The sequence below is a fragment of the Microtus pennsylvanicus genome, chromosome 22 (assembly GCF_037038515.1).
Source record: "Microtus pennsylvanicus isolate mMicPen1 chromosome 22, mMicPen1.hap1, whole genome shotgun sequence".
In the NCBI taxonomy this organism is placed as follows: Eukaryota; Metazoa; Chordata; class Mammalia; order Rodentia; family Cricetidae; genus Microtus; species Microtus pennsylvanicus.
In genome coordinates, this window is record NC_134600.1 from 22,941,493 (window position 1) to 22,961,688 (window position 20,196).

Consider the following 20,196-nt stretch of genomic DNA (forward strand, 5'->3'; position numbering starts at 1 on the left):
TATGAAAAAGTTACTTTCAATTTTTTTTTTTTTTTTTTTTTTTTTTTTTTTTTGGTTTTTCGAGACAGGGTTTCTCTGTGGTTTTGGTTCCTGTCCTGGAACTAGCTCTTGTAGACCAGGCTGGTCTCGAACTCACAGAGATCCGCCTGCCTCTGCCTCCCAAGTGCTGGGATTAAAGGCGTGCGCCACCACCGCCCGGCAATTTTAAAAAGTGTTTTTTAAATGTAACGGAATAGGCCTACAACCCAGGTGGCGGTGGCAGCACACACCTTTTAATCCTAGCACTGGGGAGGCAGAAACAGGTAGATCTCTGAGTTCAAGGCCAGCCTGGTTGAATTCCAGGATAGACAGGGCTACACAGAGAAAACCTGTCTTGAATCCCTGCACGCGCGCACACACACACACACATACACACACACACACACACACACACACACACACACACAAGAGAAGAAAAGAACAATTGATTCTTTGAAAGGAAAATGACCCCTAGCAAGTCTCGATTGTTTATTTTAGATTGAGGTGAATTACATACTTTAGAAATACAAGACTTTAAAACCTTTCTTTCATTCTAGAGAAACTCATACATCTGTCTTTATTCCTTTAGGTCTTATAGACCATTCTACCTTCAGCTGACCAATATGCCTTCCATAAACTGCTCTACTCAGAAGCCTTGCAGCCCATTCGACATAGATAAGCCATCCAGCATCCAGAAGCAAGCTCAGCCTAAACCCAGGTTGGCTTGAAACTTTATTTTTTGAAGAAATGCTATTTAAGCTATTTAGATTCTCAATCATTGCTTTTTTTTTTCACTTCATAATCATTTGGGGTATCATATTTTGTACCATGGTAGTGTTATGTGTGCTTGTTTTTTCAGTGAATATTTGTAATGCCTCTTTGCTACATTTAGTTTAAATCTAATTGCATTATTTAGAAAATATTAGGTAAGAAATGGGCTCAAATATGAAACCTATTTCTCTTGACCATTTGAACTGTTCTTCAGAGCAGCCATTACTTTTGTTTTTATATTTCTTGAAATGTCCTTAAAGGTATTTGCTTTTACAAGTCTCTGATTATGGCAGATTCTGCATATGATAGTTTTAAGAAAATAAATTTTTAAGTTATTCATTGAGTTTAGCAGTAATTTTGTTACCATATATTTCTATTACTAGAATTAATACAGATGGCGATAAATGTGGTGGAACCCCAGTTCAACTCCAATTGAAGGAAAAGAGAAAAAAAGGATATTGTGAATGCTGCTTACAAAAATATGAAGATCTCGAAACTGTAAATGTCATTTTACACTTGGGATTGGTATTTCTAAAAGCGTAAAAACATTTTTATGTTTAAATCTTGCCTTACTGTTCTGATTTTACTTTGGATCATGATGGAAAGATATTCTTTGGTAGAAACCTAGCTCTTGCTGAATGATTATCATAGGGATGGAACTCAGAGCTTTACACATTATGGGCACCTGCATCAGCACTGAAGTTTAGCCTGAAGCAGTTGAAGTTTTAAGAACCCAAGGAAGGAAATCAACATTGAAAAGAATACTTTTTATTCATTCTGTTGCTGTCTATTGAACACTTAGTATATTACTACATGATAAAAATAACAAAATCTATGTAATGGCATTAGGTCAGTGCAAGTAGAAACAGAGCAGGGGTGAGATGTTGCTTTTTATTTAGGTGTGGCAGAGAAATACCTAAGTAACATCTAAGTAGAACTACAGAGAAGTTAGGTAACCAAATCTCTCAATACTGACGGAAATCAGCCAAGGGAGCGCCCAGAGCTGGGTGAGAGAGTCAGAGTCCAAGATGATGGTCTGTACCAAGCCGTGGTGGGGTTCTTGAGGTACAGTCCAGGCTGTTGAAGCACTTCAGGGATGAGACCTAGAGGGTTTATATGATCCTGGATTGAGAGGTGGCAGATAAGTGAAAAGTTAGTGTATTTTGGTCTGAGCAATTACAAAAGACTTGTAAGAACATGTTAGATGATGGTAGTTTTTCAAAATGAGGACAATTGGGGTTTGTAGGCTGATTAAAAAATAAGAGCTTTGGAGTCACTGACAATCTGTCCATGTGGCCGTAGGGTTTAGTGCATAGCAAGTGCTTATTAATCACCGCAGTTATTATTTGAATTCTTAACTTTTAAAGGAGTAGATAGACATAGTGGTGTACAACATACACCTCTCTGCTTTCAAATACTCAGGAAGCTGAGGCAGTATGAATATTTGAGTGCATAATCTATACGACATGAACAAGATGACAAGACCCATACTCAAATAAAGATAGATAGATAGATAGATAGATAGATAGATAGATAGATAGATAGATAGATAGATAGATAGAGAGAGAGAGAATAGTTGGAAATTTAGAGTATTAAGCCTGAAAATACTGATTCATAAAGCATCTGACTTATCTTAGATGAATTAGAGTTTGTTTTCTAACCCAAAATATATTAATACTTACCAAGGGTTTAACTTTGTTTTGTTTTACTTACATAATAAAGGAGAAAATACAGTTGGTTTAAAATTGCATTGACTCAGAAGATAGTTTCTTAAAATTTTTCTTTTTTCCTTCTAATTGTTTTGAAACTATGGTCATTGATTTTTTTTTCCTTTCTGAAATTAGTTGGCATTGTGAAAACAGAATAATCTAGAATTTTGAAGTTCTAATGTGATATTCAGAAAGTATAAGAATAGCAGGAAAGTTGTTCACTGGTTGCCACAAAGAAAGTATATTTGAGAATAAAATTGAAAATCATGACTTTAAGGGTTTTTTTTTTTTGGTTATTTTTTGTTGTTTGTTTTTTAATTTAAACTAAAGAAGCTGAGTTGGGTAGGTCACTCTTGTAATCACAGCACTTTGGAGACATGGCTAAAGGAAGGGTCTTGGGTTTGAGACCAGTTTGGACTACATAGTATGATCTTTGGAAAGAAAAAGTACATTGTTTTTGAACCTTGAATTTCACAGTGATTCTACACATGCCAAGAGACTGAGTAAGCAGATATTTTTGAGGACTTAGGAGATGGCTGTCAGTGATGTGCTTATAAAGGAACTAAAATTGATCCCCAAAACCCACATACAAACTCTAGACATGATTATAGCAGAAATAATAAAGATCGAGAGACAGATATCAAGGTTCAACCTGAAGATCAGAAAAGCAAAGCAGCCAACCACTAGAGAGACCTTTTTACCTCTACTGTATCTTCAGACTGAAAGGGCAAGATCCTGTCTCCAGGAATCCTCAGACTCCACACTCCAGTGAGTTCCTATCTCTTCCCCTTTATATTCCTCTTTCTGCCTAGCCATATTGCTCCTATCTACACCTGTTACTGAGATTAAAGGTGTATGATCCCAAGTGTTGGCATCACTTTTGTGTGAGCTCCGTTTCTCTTAGACAGATTCAATCTTGTTTAGCCCAGGGTGGCCTTGAGCTCACAGAGATCCGGCTGCCTGTCTCCCAAGTCCTGGGATTAAAGGTGTGTGCCACCACTTCCTGGCCTGTATGGCTGACTAGTATGGCTGTTTTGTCCTCTAATCTTTATGCAAGCTTTATTTATTACAACACAAATAATATACCACTATATATGATGGTGTACATGTTTAGTTCCAGTGCTGGGGGCACAGACAGGTTGGTAGCTGGGGCTTGCTGGTCTACCAGCCTACTATTTTTGTTGGTGGACAGCCCCTGAGGAAGACACAACAGACAAGGTTATCCTCTGATGTGTACACAAATACATATAAACAGTTTTGTGTACTGGAGGTAAACTAAACATTCCCTAGCTTTTCTAACTTGTGTAGCTGGCATAGAAAATAGTTTTATATACATTACAAGTATGGTGAAGTATTTTTTTTCTTCTCCCCTGTCCCACCAAACAGGGTTTTTCTGTGTAACAGCCCTGGCTGTCCTAGAACTTGCTTTGTGAAGCAGGCTGGCATTGAGCTCAGAGATCCACGTGCCTCTCCATTCCCAATGCTGGGATAAAAGGAGTGAGCCACCACTTTATATTTTTACTTAAAATAAATTTTATTATTTTTTAAAAACATGCAAATAAATATAAATAACATACACTAAAATTAACTGGACTCAATGTCTGTACTTAGTGAAATTCTATACAGTTAATATTAGGCATGTGGATTGGAAATTGTGGAGCTTCATACTAAATCTTACACTTTCATTACCAAATATATTTTAGGCATTTATCCACCAAATGGGTGGACTTAGAATGTATAATTTTAAGCAAGATCACACAGTCTCAGAAATAGAGGCCTCCATGTTCTTCCCATATGTAGAATGTAGCCATTAGTGTATGTACTCGTGTAAACAAATGTGAGTACAGCAAGACATGTAGAGACAGCAGGAAGGCTGAGTGTATGGGGTACGGACAGTCTGGATGCAGGTAATGGACATGAATTAGGAAAGATGATGTAAAGCTAATTGCTTTCCTAGTTCTAATTCTAGCTTAGAATGTTCAAGTTATGTGGACTAGAACATAGAATGGTAGTAAATGATGAGAAAGGTATTCGACTATGTAGTTCAGTAGTAGAACATAGACTTAGTATATGTGAGACTGCAGGTTCAGTTCCCAGACACAAAAATAGAAGTAAATAATGAATAAGATTGCTTGACTTAGAGTGTTAGAGAAGGGACAGACAGCTGAGGCATTTAAATCAATACCTAAGTAATGAAAAAAATCTTAAGTAGATATAGAGAGGAACTATGTAAAAATTAATAATGGTTCTTTTTCTTTTACAGAATTTAAATGAACTTTAAGGTGTGAGTTTTAGATTTTTTCCCCCCAAGAAGGTTTCTCTGTGACTGTCCTGGAAATTAGCTCTGTAGACCAGGCTCGCCTCAAACTCGGAGATCTTCCTGCCTCTGCCTCCCAGATGCTGGGATTTTAGACGTATGTCACCACTCCCGGATCTAGGCTTTAGATCCAATATCCTGAATCAGCTGACAGACCAATGGTAGAATTAGCCTGGAGATCTCACTCATTTGCAAGGAACTTTGTTTCCTGTGAATTTTATACTATAAATTTGTTTGTAATTTTTTTTTTTTTGACAGGGTCTCGCTGTGTAGCCTTGGTTGGTCTGGAACTCATTATGTTGACAGGAAGCCTCTCTGCCTCTGGTCCCTAAATGCTAGGGTTAAAGATATGTGCTACATACTGAGCTTGTTTTTCCTTCTAACCACTCTTAAGACTAAAAAATTCCTCTGTTAGGATCAGTAGGTAATGAGATAATTTGCTTGCTCATACTTGGATAATTCTTCAACAATGAGTCTAATTGTAATGTGTATATTTTGTAGCATTTATCATAGATTTTGGGTTTTTAAGGTTTACTTTTACATAAGTACGTATGTGAACATATGACATGTGTAGAGCAGTAAGCGCTTGTAACTGCTGATCCAGCTCTCTAGCCCTGTAGATTGCTTTTTAAACTCTTATTGTCTAGACTTTTATAGATCTTAGATTCTTGTGTATTAAGTTAAAAAGACTTCATTTAATTCTGTAAGTCCTACCTTGGTAATTATATGCAGCAGTGGGTGAAAAGATGTTTTATAAAATATTAGTATGTTACTGGTTGCTAAAGGTAGTTCTTAACTTCTTATCTTGAGAAAGGGTCTTTCCTTTTTTTCTATTTTTGGTTAATTGTGAGCCAGAGTTTCTTGTGTAACAGCCCTGACTGTCCTAGAACTCACTTTATAGACCTCAGGCTCACAAAGATCCTCCTGCGATTAAAGGTGTGCTCACTCACACCCAGCTGAGAAAAGGTCTCTTTGAAAATATTTAAATTAAAATATAAATACATCATTTCCTCCTTCCCATTTCCCACCCATTCCAACTAATGCCACTTGCTGTCTCTCAAAAATTCATGGGCTCTCTTTAAAAAAAAACTGTTGGTTTATTTATATATTCTATTCAGTCCAGCAAACGTTACTTGTGTGTATACGATATCAGGCTGACCACTTTGTGTAAGATAATTAGCGTTCTCTTCTCTGGGGAAGACTACTCTACCCTCAGCAGTCCTTATTTGTCTGTAGTTCTTTGTCTAGGGTTGGAGCCTCGTGAGATTGCTACCTTCCATCTTAGCATGCATATTGATGTTGTCCTTGCCCCGCTCATGATTGGACAACTATCTTTGAGACTTTGTAAGTGTGTTTTCGCTGTCACGTCTAGGGATGTCATCTTACAGCAGACTTTCTGTTCTCTGCCTTCTCCAACCGTTTGACCTCTTCTGTGGTGTTCACTGGACACCACACAATCCCTTAGTCTCTACATTTGCAGTTGTAGTTTTCTGTGATCTCCATCCATTGCAGAGACAGACACTTAATCTGTGGTTATAAAGATATTTAGAATAGAGTCAATAATTATGCTGGTTTATTAAAGGGAGGTAGTAGCTGTCTGCTAACTGACACGCAGCTGTCATCCCACCTTTGCCTCCCAAGTGCAGTGATTACAGACTGAGGAACAGTGCCTGCCACCGCAGTTCTTCTGTGTTTGTTGTCAGAGTAGATACATATAAAACTGATAGAGACATTTATATGACAGAGATTCCTTATTTGGTTTGGAATTATTTTTTTATTTAATTGATACAGTTATTGAATACAGTTTAATGATGTTTTTGTTTTGTTTTAGCATCTTCTGAGTGAGAAACACAGAAACTTTGCACAGAGTAACCAGTATCAAGTTGTTGATGATATTGTATCTAAGTTAGTTTTTGAATTTGTGGACTATGAGAGAGACACACCTAAAAAGAAAAGGTAATTAATTTGCCAAAGTTCTACTTATGTTGTTAAGCTATTCTAACTAAAAGTTAATCTCATTTATCTGCTCTTAGAAGGAATATAGGTTTTTTTTTACATGACATAAATATGGTTTAGAACTAATACCTTCTTCCCTTCTTTTTCCCCTACCACCAAAGGTATTTAGTCTCCCTCTAACATGGTTTTGAAAGGGAGTTCACAATTTTTTCTATTAAGGTCAGTCTAGAGTTGATATTTTAGGTTTGGTGAACTGAAAGAGTCAGTGGCCTCTGCTCAGCTTTGTTACAGAATATGGCTGTGTTGCAGCAAAACATTAGTTAATAAAGAAAGTGAAGACCAGATATTACCAGTAGGGAATGTTGCCAACCTCTGATATCGAACTATGGAACTCAGTGTACTCAGATGAAAAATGTTGATTCCTAACAAAGACATTGTCAGGCTTTGAAATGTGAATACAGTAGTGTTTAGTTTCCAGTAACTGCACACTGACAGTTTGAGTCCTAATTAGATTATTCTCATAAATCTAAAATTTTAGAAATGCTTTTCTATGCATGTACAGTTATCTAATTTTATGCTAATCTTAAGCAGTAAGATTAGAGATGATATTAAAGTAGAGCTTCTGAAAGGTGAGCAGGAAGTGTTCCATCTTTAGGTCTGGATATGGGCAGTACTTTACTTACTAATGTGTCCATGTAGAACCAACTGAAAACTTACATTTTTTGAAAGTTTCAGGAAAGATATGAGCTCAGCTTTTAAACTGGTCATTCCCTAATCATTTTACAGTGTCATTTTTACTTGTTGACAGTCCGTATCCATCTCTGAAGTTATATGTGGAGCAGTGTCATCGCTCATGTTGAGAGGAACTCTAGACCCCAGTTTGGTTTTGCTTTGCTTTTTAGGGATCAAACCTAAGGCCTCACAGATGAGGCACAAAAGGAATCTTAAAGAGTAAACCCCATTTATAAGTAAAGGAAACCAATCTGGTGGTAGAGACAGTGAATTGTATATTGCTTGTGGTTTCCCGTGATAGATAAGGCAAAGTGTAACTGGTGACCAGGTAACTTGTCATTCATTTGTGCATAATTTGGGATTGTTCAAGAGAGTAGTATCCCAATTATTCTAGATTCTACATGAAGAAGAGTTTTGGCTCAAATATTTGTGTGAAATTGAAGGACTACTTTGTCACCTTTAGAAATACAAATATCTAGTTCACTTTGATATGAAATGTTTTAAATATAAATGAAAATCATAAGATTCTGCTTTCAGTTCCTAGTAAATACTTTCTGCTTAAAAACTAGAAATTGTACATTAAAACATGAAATAAAGTGCTAAAGTGTTTATGTTTTCTCAGGATAACAACAGAGTTGGGCAGATAGAGAGCCTGGTACCTGATTCCTGCTGTTTAAGCTTCTGATGATTCAGGATGTTGGTTCTCTCGGGGAAAGAAAAGAATGTGGATGAGAAATGGGTACACTAGAGTTTTCACATTTTAAAACATCTGAAGTAAATGTTAAGATTTCTGGGTTGAGATGTCTTAAATGAGTTTTTAAAATAAGTTAGAGACAGTTTTACTAATTTCCAACTTTTGGTTTCCTTTTTTTCTTTATAAAGAATAAAATACAGCACCAGATCCCTTTCTTCTGTTTCTCAAAATGTCCTGAAAAACACTGAACCAAAGGAGACGCTACAGTTGGAGCCCATTTTTCAGAAAGACATGGGAGAAAGCAGTGGGCAACTGCTCAAGCAGGATTTTCAGTGTGAAAAAACTCAGAAGCCTGAACAAAAGCTGGTGTCTGCTTCAGAACCTATGACCTACTCTTCAACTGGAGTGGAAGGGTGTGATGGGAGAAGAGTGAGCATGCTACATGCAAGTGACCCTGACCTAAGACAGGATTTTACACCGCTACCTCCATGTAAAAATGAGCAGGAAGGAATTCTTGATGTTTCTGGATATAAATTAATTATTAATAGAAGCGATTTAGAACAGAGGGTAGGTGACTCTCCAGGTGTGCCACGGTCATGTGTAGAAGTTTCTTATCTAAGTACAGAAAATAGTCCACCCCAACCAAAATTAACAGCAGATAATACACATTTTTCAGCAAAAGATCTACAGGATAAGGAAATTCATTTTGTGTTTGGTCATGATTCTGACGTGGTGACTTTAAATCCACCAGAGGAACACCTACCAGTGAGGGCCAGAACTCCACCCTGTAGTCCTCAGGGCCCCGATGAGTGTGACACCGAGAACACGGATAATTTGCCTTGTGGTAAGATCCAGCGGAAAGTGAGGATGTTATTAGGGCAAAAGAAAAAAACTGTGGACCCAAGTGCTGAATTGGATACAAAAAGAACTGAGTATCCTGCATGTGAAGACAGAACTTGTGGGTCATCTATACAGTCTCTACTGGACCTCTTTCAAACAAGTGGGGAGAAATCAGAATTTTTGGGTTTTACAAGCTACACTGAAAATAGTGGAATATGTGATGTTTTAGATATTTCGGAGGAAGAAAATTCAAGTAGTCTGCTGTCGTTTTTCTCTTCCCCTTCAGCTTCTACATTCATTGGATTTTAGTATTTAATGTGTTTTTCAGAAGTCAAAGCTATATTCTTGAAATTTTTATAGATGCATATATAATTCGTAGGAGTTGTTTTGGGTTTTTGGCCAGCTTTGTATGAAATCATATGTAAATATTAATTAAGATTATAATTTTTTACAGAATTGAGTAGCTGTTGCAAATTATACAATAAATCTTGTGATTTATTTTATATAACTATGGTCATAATTGTTTCCTGAGAGTTGTAATGAATATCATTTGCTTTATCACTGACAGTAATTTCAAGTGAGATTTCAAACAGATCAAAAATTGAGCACTATACATTGTATGCTATTAACCATTGCCCATTATCATAGATTTTCATCATTAACATGTTAGTACCTAAAATAAAATTTCAGATAGAGAGGAAAAAAAATATTAATTGGTTTATTTGGATTCTTGAAGTTACTAAAAATATTGACTATAAACACTGACCCAGCTAGATTATGCCAGGATCCTTATACTGCAAACTGAGGTTATTGAAGGGATCAGGACAATTCCAAAAAGTCATAAAGGAGAGCTTAAACCACTAACCTTTGTGGAAGTTGTAAGTTGAAAATAATTTCTTTAAAAATAATTTGTTTACTATTAAAGATGATTAATGATATAGTGAATTGTTGGGATTGTTTTGAAATGCCTGGGAGGACTAACTTGATCTGGTACTTGACTATAAAATAACTTGGAACAGAGAAAATTTAAGGTGAAATTCATCTTACCTTTGAGTATATTTGGTAAGAGGGAAATATTTACTGTTGTAATTTTTTAAAAGTGGCACACAAGAGAAGGACACCATGAAACAAAGCTCAGGTGGAAAGTAAATGAGAGAGGAAGAGGGGAGACTGGCCTCTGGGGTAGGAGCACCACAAGAGAAGAGACAGGCACAGAGAGACAGGCAGAAGGTGGGCCAGGCCCACCTTTTAGAAGGGAATGAAGTCAGTGTGCACAGAATATGCTCTTGTGGTTGCAGCTAAGGACGCATCCTGTAAGTACTGCAAGGACAGGCTAGTACAGATGCCTGAATACTAACATTCCTCCTTTTTTATTACTATAAAAAAGGTGAGGAGGGGGGCTGGAGAGGTGGCTCAGCGGTTAAGAGCACTGGCTGCTCTTCCAGAGGTCCTGAGTTCAATTCCCAGCAACCACAGGGTGGCTCACAACCATCTGTACTGAGATCTGGTGCCCTCCTCTGGCGTGCGGGCATACATGGAGGCAGAATGTTGTATACATAGTAAATAAATAAATCTTTAAAAAAAAAAAAAGGGGTGAGGAGTTAGAAACGAGTAGCAAGTTAGGTGAAGATGAGGTAGTAGTGTTCTCAAAACAACTTCCTGTTGACCTGAGGGACAAAACCAACTCCATTTTGTGCTAGGCCCCAAAGTGGATATCAGCAATATGGAAGTTCCCTAGACTGCAGCCCAGCTGCTCAAGGTTGATATCAGCAGAGTGAAAAGTCCCCGTACCCTTATGCCCATAACTGTAGATTTGTGGGGTTTTGCCTTTAAAAACCTTGCCTAAGAAGAGTGGGGCACCTCCTCTGGCCCCCAATGTGTCACTGTAGAAGACAAGGTCTCTTCCACGGTTTGTCATGAGTAAACCTTGCTTTTGCATTTTAGTGAGTCTGTGGTGGTCTTCTTGGGGCCTCCGCAACCTGGACACAACAGATTTGGGGCATCCTTGACTTCGTCTATTCTATTTCTATTCAAATTTCCTGCCTGGTTTTACTCTGCTAAGCCATTAGCTGAAATAGCTTTGTTCATCAACCAATAAAAGCAACGCATATGCAGAAGAAAATCGCACATCATAGAGCTGTAACAGCTCTCGCGGCAGAGCAGAACTGCTACATTTGTGTGGGAAAATTCTCTTAGAGCAGAGCAGAACCCTAGCACCGGCTGGGGAGACTTTCCCTTGCTGGCACAGAATTGTCGACTCTGGGGAAGCAGAGCAGAGCTGTGACAGCGTTGCTGGAGAAACCCTCTGCTGGATCAGAGTTGTGACACTTGTATTAGGGAAACCTTTCCTGGAGCAAGGCTCTAACACTGCTGGGAAAACTGTCCCCACCAGACAAAAGCTATACCACTTCTGTTAGAATACCTTTGCCTTCCAAGCATTAGGTAACCCTTGGCTTCCTGCTGCCAGGATACCAGTCCCTTCTGAGCTTTAGCTAATCCTTGGGGTGTGAGTGCCAGGATACCTTCTGAGATGTAGGTAACCCTTGGCTTCCAAAGGCAAGAGTACCTTTCCCTTCCGAACTGTAGGTAATACTTAAATTTGTATCAATATACAAAACTACCTTAAAAGAGTAGGAACAGCCGGGTGGTGGTGGCGCACGCCTTTAATCCCAGCACTCGGGAGGCAGAGTCAGGTGGATCTCTTTGAGTTCGAGGCCAGCCTGGTCTACAAGAGCTAGTTCCAGGGCAGGAACCAAAAAGCTACAGAGAAACCCTGTCTCAAAAAAGAGCTAGTTCCAGGACAGGAACCAAAAAGCTACAGAGAAACACTGTCTCGAAAAATAAAAAAAAGAAAAAGAAAGTAGGAACATATATAAAGTATGTTTTAACAAAAATAAAGTTTGTATCAATATATAAAAATCCATACCAAGCCGGGCGATGGTGGCGCACGCCTTTAATCCCAGCACTTGGGAGGCAGAGGCAGGCGGATCTCTGTGAGTTCGAGACCAGCCTGGTCTACAGAGCTAGTTCCAGGACAGGCTCCAAAGCCACAGAGAAACCCTGTCTCGAAAAACCAAAAAAAAAAAAAAAAACAAGGGTATAAAAATGGTGGAACAACTGGAGCTACATGGGTCATGGGTTGTATGGATTGGGCTATGCAGAAGGCACTTGACCAAGATAGTAAAACAAGTAGAATTGTAGTCTGCGGTGTGCTTAGGCCATGATGGTACATCACACTGAGAAAAATACTCAAGTAAGGCTTAGTCAAGTCTCCCTCCCTCCCTTGGAACTTCTTGTTTGGTTCTAGGTTTTCATCTTTACCTCTGAAATTATGACAAAGCACCATTAAAGGAGCATCTTCAAATATATTTAAGCAGGATAGACATGTAAGTCAATCTGCTTGGTCAAAAGTAGCATGCTTTACCAGACAGTGTCCACGGAGGAAATATCCATGCTTACATTTAAAAACAATCTTATTTAGTATTGTTTAAGGAATTAGTTTATTTCAAGTCTTGTTTTTTTTTTTTTATGGTTGTCAGTTCAAGCAAGTGTGTGTGTGTGTGTATACCTTGATCTAAAACAGAAGAATTACATTGGTGGTTCTGTTTGCTAAGTTGTGACACAAATTTTTCTATTTTTTTTAAAAAACAACCTTTAAAAAAAAAAATTTACATACCAATTCCGGTTGTCTCTCCTATCAGAGCAAAGGTGTTGCTTTGGGGAAGCCTTCCCTAGAGCCAGGGCTGTAAGCTGCTACCTTAATGTGGCCTGTGCTATTCCCTGGCTCCTGACTGCCAGGATCCTTTCCATCTGAGCTGTGATTCTTACATACCTGAGACCATGCTGGTGTCCAAGGGCAATGCTTCCATATCGATGCTTCCAAAGCTACTGGGATGAGAAGAGGTGTTGGAGTGAAGAGGTTTTGGTTTGGTTTGGTTTGCTTTGAATTTTTTAAGTTTTTCTTTCGGGGGGAGTTTGAGGTGAGTGAAATTGGGGGGCATGATGTGAAATTCCCAAGAATCAATACAGAAATTATGTTAAAACAAACAAACAACCCCCGCCCCCGAGAAAGTTAAGGGGGAGAAAGCCTATAATATAAGTTCTTATTTCCCCCTAAGTCCAAATATACTCTAAACTGTTGTAGAACATTATTTTAAGCTTTGTTACATTTGTTTATGCTGTGGAACATTTGTTTAATGATACAAAGATGTGTTGCATTCTTTTATGTTGCATTTAACTCTGTGAAGTTGTGTTACTTAGCTTGTGTAAAATACCTGATTGGTTTAATAAAGAGCTGAACAACCAATAGCAAGGCAGGAGAAAGGATAGGCAGGGCTGGCAGGCAGGGAGAATAAATTGGAAAAGAAATCTGGGAGAGGAGGATAAAAGAGCAAGAAAAGAGGGGGCCAGACACACAGTCACACACTCAGACAAGGAATAAGAAGGAAAGAAAAGATATACAGAATAGAGAGAAGTAAAAGCCCAGAGGCAAAAGGTAGACATCTTGTTACTTAATGTAAATTAAGAAAAGCTGGCAAGAAGCCGGGCGGTGGTGGCGCACGCCTTTAATCCCAGCACTTGGGAGGCAGAGGCAGGCGGATCTCTGTTAGTTCGAGACCAGCCTGGTCTACAGAGCTAGTTCCAGGATAGGCTCCAAAACCACAGAGAAACCCTGTCTTGAAAAACCAAAATGAAAAAAGAAAAAAGAAAAGCTGGCAAGAAACAAGGCAAGCTGTGGCCCGGTATGTAGAAGAAAGAACAAGACTCTGTGCAATTCCCAGAGAACAGAGAGGCAAAAGAGTAAAAGAGCTAAATCTGAAAAACAGCCAACAACTCTAAACTTTGTTCATTTTCCTTCCACACAAAGGGAAGACCAAGGATACTGGGAAGGCTGTCTGTTAGAACTGACTTCATGAGCCGGGTGATGGAGGCGCAAGCCTTTAATCCCAGCACTCGGGAGGCAGAGGCAGGCGGATCTCTGTGAGTTCGAGACCAGCCTGGTCTACAGAGCTAGTTCCAGGACCGGCTCCAAAGCCACAAAGAAACCCTGTCTCGAAAAACCAAAAAAAAAAAAAAAAAAAAAAAAGAAAGAAAAAGAAAAAAAGGAACTGACTTCATGCAACTCCTGAATAGAGCGGTATGACAGTTTTTTCTATTTTTCTTTTGTATCCACAAAGTTAGCGGTCTTAGGGACCGCCCCTAGGGTTATGGATATGACCACATCTGTACAACAGAAAGGGGTGATGGAAAACACTGAGCTATTTGCTCATGTAACTTATTGGGCCATCTGATCTCATTTTTGCCCAATCCTGGACAGCTTATAGTGGGCTATTGCTTTATCTGCCTAGATTTATGACTTCAGAGATCTTATAAAACCCCAACTTGTTATTGGCAAGTGTGCCTAGATGAATGTTGGGTGTCTCATTAGCCACATGTTTTATTTCAGATACATGATAGTATCACTGTAACAGGCCCCCTAGACTTTAGCACAGCTAACTCCATGGAGGAAGTGTCATTCAGTCTATAAAACTCAGCGTGCCGATAGCTACACCAGCTGAAAAGACCTAATCCATCTAAGTCATCGTTCTGGGAAATTCTTTAAGTGCACTAACCTTGCTTTTTTGCTTCTGTGGTTCTACTTTTGGCTAACAGTTCTTGTCAACTGAAGTATGTCAACTCAAGATATCATGTGTGCTTAAAAACTCACCCTAAGAGAGACTTCATGTAAACGGAGGCTTTTTGTCCTGTCCAGTCCCTCAGCCGCTTCTAAAATAACCATTCAGAGGCTTAATCTAATTTATAAATACTTGGCCAATGACTCAGTGCTGTAGGAATTCCTACAGCCAGTAGCCTTTAAGTTACCCACCCACTTGGGCGTGGCCTCTTATACTATACATGCCAATGTAAAGCACACATCTGGCTTCTCTTCCGGCTTTGGGATTCGGTTGCTGTTCTCCATTGGAGCAGAGGGTTGTGATCTATGAGTCCCCCTAAATAAATAACCCTCTATTATACTCAATTCTGAGCTAGTGTGGAATTACTTTTAAGCATCCTTCTTCAACTCAGGCTTGTTATTAACTAGCTCTTACACTTAAGTTAACCCATTTCTTATTAATCTATGTATCACCACATGGCCCATGGCTAATAAAGACTTTCTATTGTGTCTGAGCAGCTTTCTATGGCAGATACTCCACATTTCTGGAGGTCCCACTGAGATCCCCAGGGACTAGTCCTTGAGATGCTGGGGGTCTCAGAGTGCAGGAAGAGTGTGGTGGTCAAGGGACTCCTAGGGGTTGTGCAACCTGAGATATTCTAGGCCCCCAAGACTAATGCTCCAGAGGATTCTGACACTGCCACTCCAAAAGGAAACAAATTAGAAGGTTGTCTGGTCTCTGGAGTAAGTCTGGTTAAAGCACCTTCCGTCTGAACACTTGGGAGAGGTAAGATGTGGCCACTGATCCAGTGACATCACTGGATTCCCCTTCTCTCTTTTTCAGAATAGGATTATTGCCTTCCAATTCCAAGGACTAAGAGACAAGTTCGAGGGTTTCTAGGTATAGCTACGTATTGCTGCCTCTGAATAGCAGTGTGTTTGGAAATACCAAAGCCTCTATACACCAACACAAGGTGGTGGTAGTAGCAGAAGTTTGGGTTGGGGGAGGGAAGTGACACTGAGTCCCCTAATTTGGAATCAAACTAAACAAAAGGCATTTGAGGCTTTAAAATCAACTTTGACATCTGCTCCAGCCCTAGCACTTCTGGGTGTCTCAAAACCTTTTCATCTGTTTGTCCATGACAAAAGGGATTTGAACCCAAATTTAGGGGCCATGAAAGCACCCTGTGACTTACCTGTCCAAAGGACTGGATCCTGTAGCCACAGGATGGCTTTCTTGTATAAGAGCTGTGGCAGTTACTGGCAGTCTAATGAAAAAAGCAAACAAATTAACTCTCAGTCAAGACCTACTGATAGCACCCCATGCTGGTGAGGCCCTCTTCTCAGGGACACCAGAAGCTGGCTGTCTAATGACTGTGTGGCCCAGCCCCGGGCCTTACTCCTGGACCACATGTGAGTCTAGTTTTAGAAGCCTACCACCATTAGTAGGGGTAGCCTCTAGCCTGATGATGGCCTGCAGGTGCTCCCCCATGACTGTCATGGGATGAAAGATGAAATCAGGCGTGTGGGAGATGCAGTAGTCACTTTAACTGAAATGATTGGAGCCCAAGCCAACAGAACCAACCAATCTAACCCAGGCTTCCTTAGCCTCCTTATTTCCCAGGGAAAGGTGAGTGTGATATCTGCCCTTCCATAGCCTCACAATACAGGACAATCAGACATGATAGGGAGTCAAAGCAGGAACTCAGTTTATTACAGTGAGCGTCACGTTAAGTGACATGGTGTGAGGCAGGGGTACCTCCAGCCAATGAGAGACAACCAAGCCCTCCCTCTGGCTGGAAGGGCATCTACCTAGTTTTCGCTGTCTCCTCCTCACTCAAACTCGAGCCAGGCTTTTCTCTGTCCTACAGGCCTTGAAGTACAGGTCCTGAGATAATTTTGGTTCAACAGCTCTCCATGGGGTAAACAAAACCCCACCAACATATACATGGACAGTTGCGATGCTTATACTACCAAATATGGTATGGTATGACCTATAAAATGAGAGGGCTTCTCACCACTGGAGATACAGCATTAAAAACAAAGCGAAAAATCTTGGTCCTCCTAGAGGCTATCTGACTTCCTCTTTAAATTGCTATTCTCCATTTCTCCACTTGAGGACATCAAAAAGATGATTCCTCTGAGGCAAGAGGTAACTGGGACACTGAGCTGGATGCCCAACAAATGGCCCTAATGCCGGTGGGGCCTATTGATAGTCCAATGGCATACACACGCCACTGACACACCTCCAGTCAATGCCTGAGACTCCCTGGAACAACCAAGAAGTTACCAAATTAAACAAAATAAGCCGCTCAAGCCCACAGGGAAAGAGTGTTCTTCCAGAGACAACTGGACGGACTCTGGTAACTGACCTTCACCAGGATACTCAACTGGGGCCCACAAAACATTCTGAGTTGCTCAGGCCAAGCTATATTATACCTAGCCTGGACAGTCTGGTGAAAGATATCTCAGCCAGATGCCAGGTTTGTGCTCAAGTAAATCCAAAACAGAGAACCCTTACCCAGGAATGGGTCTAAATGAGAGGTCAGCACCCTGGCAAACTGAGAAAACTGACTTCACTGAGATCCTGCCGGCCAGGGGAGGATACTAGTACTTGTTAGTTTTATAGACACCTTTTCTGGGTAGGTAGAATGTTCCTCACCTAGACTGAAAATGCTTAAACGGCGTCTTAAAAGCTCCTTCAGGAACTGGTCCCCTGATCTGGCCTCCCGCTAGCAATGGGGTCCGACAATGGCCCCACTTTCATAGCCATTACTCTCAATAGCGAAAGCTTTAGAAATAAACCGGAAACTTCAGTGTGCATATAGATCTCAGAATTATGGGCAGGTAAAACAAAACAAACAAACAAACAAACAGAAAAACTAAGAAAATTCTCATTAGAGTCGAGTGAAGAGCAGACTCTTCCTTTGCTTTACTCCAGGCCCTCTGCATCCCATATGGGGGGAGGAATTCAACTCCTATTAGATTATGTTTCTGAGACCTGTTCTGGTTGCTTCCAAGGCTCAGAGACCAGCAGTTGGCAGACTCTCTAACCACTATTTTCTAAAGATATTCCAGGCCCTCCAGCCCTCCATAAAGGCTGTTCACTGGACCATCCGAGAAGCCCAGCCCATTTCTAAGTACCAGTTTCCCTTTGTTTGATTTTGATGATACTGTCTAGGTCAAATGGGTAGCCAAAGGGGCACGGGAATCAGCTTGGGAAGGCTCCTAAAGATGATTCTTTCCAGTGAAAGCCTGGGGGATCAGGAAAAGGTGATTCTTTTCACTGTCTGTGAAAGCCTGGGGGATCAGGAAAAGGTGATTCTTTTCACTGTCTGTGAAAGTAGGTGGCATCACATCATGGATGTACCACAACCAGGTCAGAAGCCGTGAATGATGATGATGATGAGGACAAACACAGTTCCTCCTTCCTCTCCTTCCCCTTTTTCCCCTTCTTCCCCTTCTCTTCCTCCCCCTCCCCCTCCCCCTCCCCTCCTCCTCCTCCTCCTCCTCCTCCTCCTCCTCCTCCTCCTCCTCCTCCTCCTCCTCCTCCTCCTCCTCCTCCTCCTCCTCTTCTTCTTCTTCTTCTTCTTCTTCTTCTTCTTCTTCTTCTTCTTCTTCTTCTTCTTCTTCTTCTTCCCGTCTTCCCCATTATATAGGTTATTCTAGGGCAGAATATCTTGCTGATGTCCAGATGAAGTAATCTGCAAGGCAGAATGGCAAGCATCAGAATAGGTCAAAGTGTTAAGGCCAAAGGATATCAGACAAGTTTAAGTCCCCTGTAAGTCCTCTAAGGTTAATTTGGGCTGCCCCCAGTCACAGTGAGTTTTGTCAGCCAATGGCTTGACAGTCTGGTTAGTTCCTAATGCTGTGTAGTACAGAGGCAAGCTGCTTAAGCAAAACCAGCCATCCTGGCCAATTTTTAATTCTATATCCCCAGGGTCCCTTCCTGTGCATACCATCTGATTCCACAGGTTTTCCCTGTTTTCCAAAGACTGGAATCTTTCTTATAGAATTTCCAGATGAATTACATATTTGTATTGTGCATTTCCTGGGAGGAGGCTTTCTCTCTTTCTATTCATCTGTGAGTTTTCAGGAAGCCACTGTTCTACAACCCCGATTTTTGCAATGGAAACTCCCTTGTTCTTGGCAACTAGGGGGCCAAGCCACAGTGTATGCATAGAGTTGTAAACTCTATTTTTATCTCAGAAGATAAACTCCAAAGATGTTCCTTTTCCCAGTATAAGCAAACATTTAAAGTGGGCATCAGTGAGGAAAGGTCAAGATGAATATGGGTGGCTGGTCTATAGTCACGCTAGCTATCACTTCCTCTGCATCTGTCTTTCTTAGTTCCTAGATCCAGGGCTGAGGGTGGTGGGGGTTGGATCAAAATCCTGTATTCACAGCAAACAGAAGACTCAGGAGGAGGTGGGAGGGCAGGGAGTGGAAGGGCCCAGGGCCTGATGAAACTTTGATGAGTTTGGACAGTCCATTTTCTTTCTTTTTTTTTTTTTTTTTGCGGTTTTTACTATACCTCTATACCTATGTAAGGGTAAGAAGGGAGAAAAATTTTAACATGGATACCCTGGATGAAGAAGAAGAAGAAGAAGAAGAAGAAGAAGAAGAAGAAGAAGAAGAAGAAGAAGAAGAAGAAGAAGAAGAAGAAGTAGCTTTTTAAAAAACATTTATTTACTTTATTATGTATACAATATTCTGTCTGTGTGTATACCTGCAGGCCAGAAGAGGGCACCAAACCTCATTACAAATGGTTGGGAGCCACCATGTGGTTGCTGGGAATTGAACTCAGGACCTCCGTAAGAGCAGTCAGTGCTCTTAACCTCTGAGCCATCTCTCCAGCTCTTTCTTTGAATTTTTTTTTGATTTTTATTGAGCTCTACATTTTTCTCTGTTCCCCTCCCTGCCTTTCCCCTCCCTTTCAACCTTCCCCCAAGGTCCCTATGTTCCCAATTTACTCAGGAGATCTTGCCTTTTTCTACTTCCCAAGTAGATTAGATGTATGTGAGTCTCTCTTAGTGTCCTCATTGCTGTCTAAGTTCTCTATGATTGTGATTTCTAACCAACTCTCTCCCCATTCCAGTTCCTCCAGTGTGTCCCCTCAAATTCATGACATTTTCATCTTTGATTATTATTACACGCACACACACACACACACACACACACACACACACACACACACACACACACACACAATCTGCTGAGTCCACTGAGTCTCCCCCCACGTGAAGGCTGTAGGCAACTATCCGTTAAGAAGAGGAGAATCAATCTTCTCCAGGGATGAGAACCCAAGTGGTCATCTTTAAACACATGTACTTATGAGTTTATGAACATTTTAAACAACAAAAACTGTTTTTTCTCTTAGGGACCTCTCTATTCAAACATATGTGAAGATATGGGGTGCAATGACCTATTAAACCCCAGGAGAGGGAGGCAGGAAGAGCAGAAGTTCAAAGTCAGGCTTCCACATGTGCCGGTGATGTAATACATA

The 20,196-nt window shown here is 40.4% G+C and overlaps 1 protein-coding gene across 5 annotated transcripts in view; it reads left to right on the forward strand.

Annotated features, from left to right (window-relative positions):
• Dbf4 (DBF4-CDC7 kinase regulatory subunit) overlaps nt 1-9,980 on the forward strand; it is a 35,346-nt gene extending 25,366 nt beyond the window's left edge. For 2 of the 5 annotated variants that reach the window (XM_075956263.1, XM_075956264.1), the window contains exons 9-11: nt 1,173-1,287; nt 6,647-6,771; nt 8,386-9,887. In XM_075956263.1, the coding sequence (XP_075812378.1) occupies nt 1,173-1,287; nt 6,647-6,771; nt 8,386-9,346 (1,201 nt within the window). In that variant the 3' untranslated portion in view covers nt 9,347-9,887. Of the gene's footprint in view, nt 1-607; nt 737-1,172; nt 1,288-6,646; nt 6,772-8,385 lie in introns of all 5 variants that reach the window. The other 3 variants (XM_075956261.1, XM_075956262.1, XM_075956265.1) reach the window with 3 other exon arrangements.
• Nucleotides 9,981-20,196: the final 10,216 nt, after the last annotated feature.